The sequence below is a fragment of the Priapulus caudatus genome, unplaced genomic scaffold (assembly GCF_000485595.1).
Source record: "Priapulus caudatus unplaced genomic scaffold, Priapulus_caudatus-5.0.1 Scaffold908, whole genome shotgun sequence".
In the NCBI taxonomy this organism is placed as follows: Eukaryota; Metazoa; Priapulida; class Priapulimorpha; order Priapulimorphida; family Priapulidae; genus Priapulus; species Priapulus caudatus.
The window spans coordinates 53,283-56,543 of NW_014577969.1; the positions used below are offsets into that span (position 1 = coordinate 53,283).

The 3,261-nt window shown below is 42.1% G+C and overlaps 1 protein-coding gene across 1 annotated transcript in view; it reads right to left on the reverse strand.

Moving 5' to 3' along the window:
• Window positions 1–3,261, reverse strand: part of LOC106814343 (dynein heavy chain 1, axonemal-like) — an 87,915-nt gene that overhangs the window by 51,372 nt on the left and 33,282 nt on the right. The window contains exon 14 of the mRNA XM_014818644.1: window positions 2,984–3,192. Coding sequence (XP_014674130.1) covers window positions 2,984–3,192 — 209 coding nt within the window. The remainder of the gene's footprint in view (window positions 1–2,983; window positions 3,193–3,261) is intronic.

The window sequence follows — 3,261 nt, forward strand, 5'->3', positions numbered from 1 at the left end:
AGAGAGAGAGAGACAGAGAGAGAAAGAAAGATAGAAAGCGAGAGAAAGAGAGAAAGAGAGAGAGAGAGAGAGAGAGAGAGAGAGAGAGAGAGAGACAGAGAGAGAGGTGAGGGAGAGAGAGGGTGAGAGAGAAAGAGAGAGAGAGAGAGAGAAAGAAAGAAAGATTAGAAGCCTAGCAGCGAGGCGTGCACGCAGTACGCGCACGGAGACATCTACGCGATGCACATGAATCGCTACCACAACTGCATGACAAAGAGTTGCTAGCCTCAGTATAAGTATAGTTTTACAAATGCTACTGTTATAGATAGATGTAGAAAGTGCGGCGGCCATAAATTGTTATTCGGAATAAACACACATGCACAGATGCACACATGCACGCACGCACGCACACATGCACGCACACGTGCACGCACACGTGCACGCACGCACACGCATACACACGACGTCTGATGCAATGCAGGAGCACAAAATCTCACCTGCCCCCGGTCTATACAACGTGAGAGTATATCCCATAAACGCACGTCTATTTAGATTATACCTTCATCACACGTATATATCTATACAACGTCATTCCACGACGAACGACTAAATTGATCTTACCCTGACATTCTAGTCAAACAATTTAGTATATTATTATTTATATATATTATACGAGCTGCCTTGGTGCTTCGCGCCACGGCAGCTAGGCGAGGCGCTACACGCCTCAGCATCCGGTGAGAAAATGCCCCGCGTGAGAGCCGAGACACGGACACTTTGAAAACTGCACAAAATGTCCCAATTGGGCTGTATTTGTGTGCATATTTTTTGCATATCAGTCTTACCTCTGTATCAATAGTAAGAAAATTAGAACCGAGCGCTTTGCGGTAAGGTCGATGGAAATGCATCAAAATTCAGCTTTGTTCATAAAAGTATCACAAAAACAAGCATATTTCCTAAAAAGATGCACAACAATTGCATCAACAATATTCAAGAATTCCGGCGTGGCGCAGTCAGTAGGACTCGAACAAATTGTTTTTGTAAGCCATATGTGTACGCGGGATTACGGCGCATGCACCAGTCTCAACCAATCACGACCAAGTGATAGCAGCAGCAGCACCCGTTACGGCGCATGCACCAGTCTCAACCAATCACGACCAAGTGATAGCAGCAGCAGCAGCAGCAGCAGGACACGCCGCAAATATATAAATAGTTACTATAAATAGATTAGTATTTTCAGCTATAACGTATATACTGCATACCTGTGTATCACTGAACAAGAACACAACCGAGTTGTTTTCCATGCCAGCTTTCATCATGACCTTCTTCAGATCGTCCTTCCACTCAGTGATGCCGTAGTTCTTGGACAGCTCGATTTGGAAGCACTCAAAGTCTGCCCTGTGATGTGCAGAAACATTGACAGATCAACACAGTGCCAAGCGAGGCTTCACACACAGTTTGCAATACGTATGCATTGCACATAATTTATTTAAAAAACACACAATTTACACCTATAGCAAATCGTAACAAGGACTGAAGAAGCGAAACGTATATATTCAAGTGTGTAATTGTTGTTCGTAAATTGCTATTGAAAGCTATTGAAGATGAATTCTATTCATGCTATTTGAATTGAAATTTGAGGTTAAATTCACAAACCTGTGAAATGTTGTTTTTTTAATTTCTGTATTTTGCAACATTATCAGAAATAAAAATTTAAAGGCAGTAAATTACATGTCAACATGAATGGATGTTTGTATCTTAATCGACACTCTAAAACATTATGGTTAGAATTTCTAACATAGCTCTCTAGCTGCATCTGACCATGAAAAATGAGGTAAAAATCACTCCGCACACATTAAGAATTCGATAAACGTATTAGAGCACGCTGAGATATTTTTACGATTACGCAGGTGGCAGCCAATTTACCGGTTGGATGAATTTCATGACGCCAAATCTCATTATTTGTTTCAGTTTTTTTTATCACACCTCACATGGCGAGATGGTCAATAAAATAACGATACCGCCCGCCTGTGCATGAAAAACATGTACAAACAACATTATAACATACATGAAGAGTTTATATATTGGCTGTGAAGGGGGTTAATCCAAAAAGACACTTGCGGATTGGAATTGGAATTGAAGAGTGAAATTGTATGATATTTCGAACTGATGGTGTGGAAACACCCATACACCCATACAAAACATAACTACATACATACAAAACATAACTACACCCATACAAAACAGAACTACATACATACAAAACATAACTACATACATACAAAACAACAACATAAAGCAATCCCCACCACCCAGGTCCCACAACCCACGGTGAAACAGCACACTGCGTGCACCTAAAAAATTAAAGGTTACCGTGATGGTCAACAACATCAATAACGTACTCCAAGTCACGAACACAACTGACACGTGAAGAAACAGCTTAGGTATTGCACAGAAACGGCCTCAATGGATCTGACTTGTTGCCGCTGCTAATAACCACTCGCACCTGCGATTGATCAAGAGAAATGACAAAGGGCTCGCGTGAATTCTGAGCTCACACTTAGATCAAACGCTGGCAGCTACAAGGGCTTTTCTAGTCACACTCGAGCTTCTATGCTATTACATCCAGAAGCCGAATAAGTCGGTGTGTGTTTTAATCAGCATATGAGAAGCACTAGTTTAGACTACTACGACGTTGTTGCGTAAAGTTGTGTAAACACGTCAATGAAATCTTCTACTGTGGTGAAAATATAGACAAAAGACTTCACTTGGACCTTGGCCAAGCATCCACGGTATTTTGATGAGTTACTTCCGAGTGTACGGGTATAGCCCCATAAATCGCATTGGTTCTTAAAGTCAGGTGCCTTCAAAAACACGATTTACCTTGAAATTTGTAGCTTTAAGATTTGAATGTATTTTTAATTAAAATTCCCCCAAATAACCATGACGCACACGAGTCCCCATGTAAATGTATCCCCAACACCAGCGCCTGCAGTCTCCCCCTAACCTCATCGTGATGACTGTGTGAAGGTTGCTGCGCACTCTCTTTGTGTAGAGTGAGAACAGATTGGTCTTGGTGGGCTGCAGAGAGAGGTCCTGTGCGGCGGGCTTCATTGCAGCATAGATCTGGTCAAGCTCGTCCAGCGCGTAGATGTTAGGCACGTCGCCGGAGTTCAGAATGTTGTTGATATCTTCTAGGAACGACTCGTTCTTGATCTGTGAAATGGATAGATAGATAGATAAAGAGAGAGAGAGAGAGAGAGAGAGAGAGAGAGAGAGAGAGAG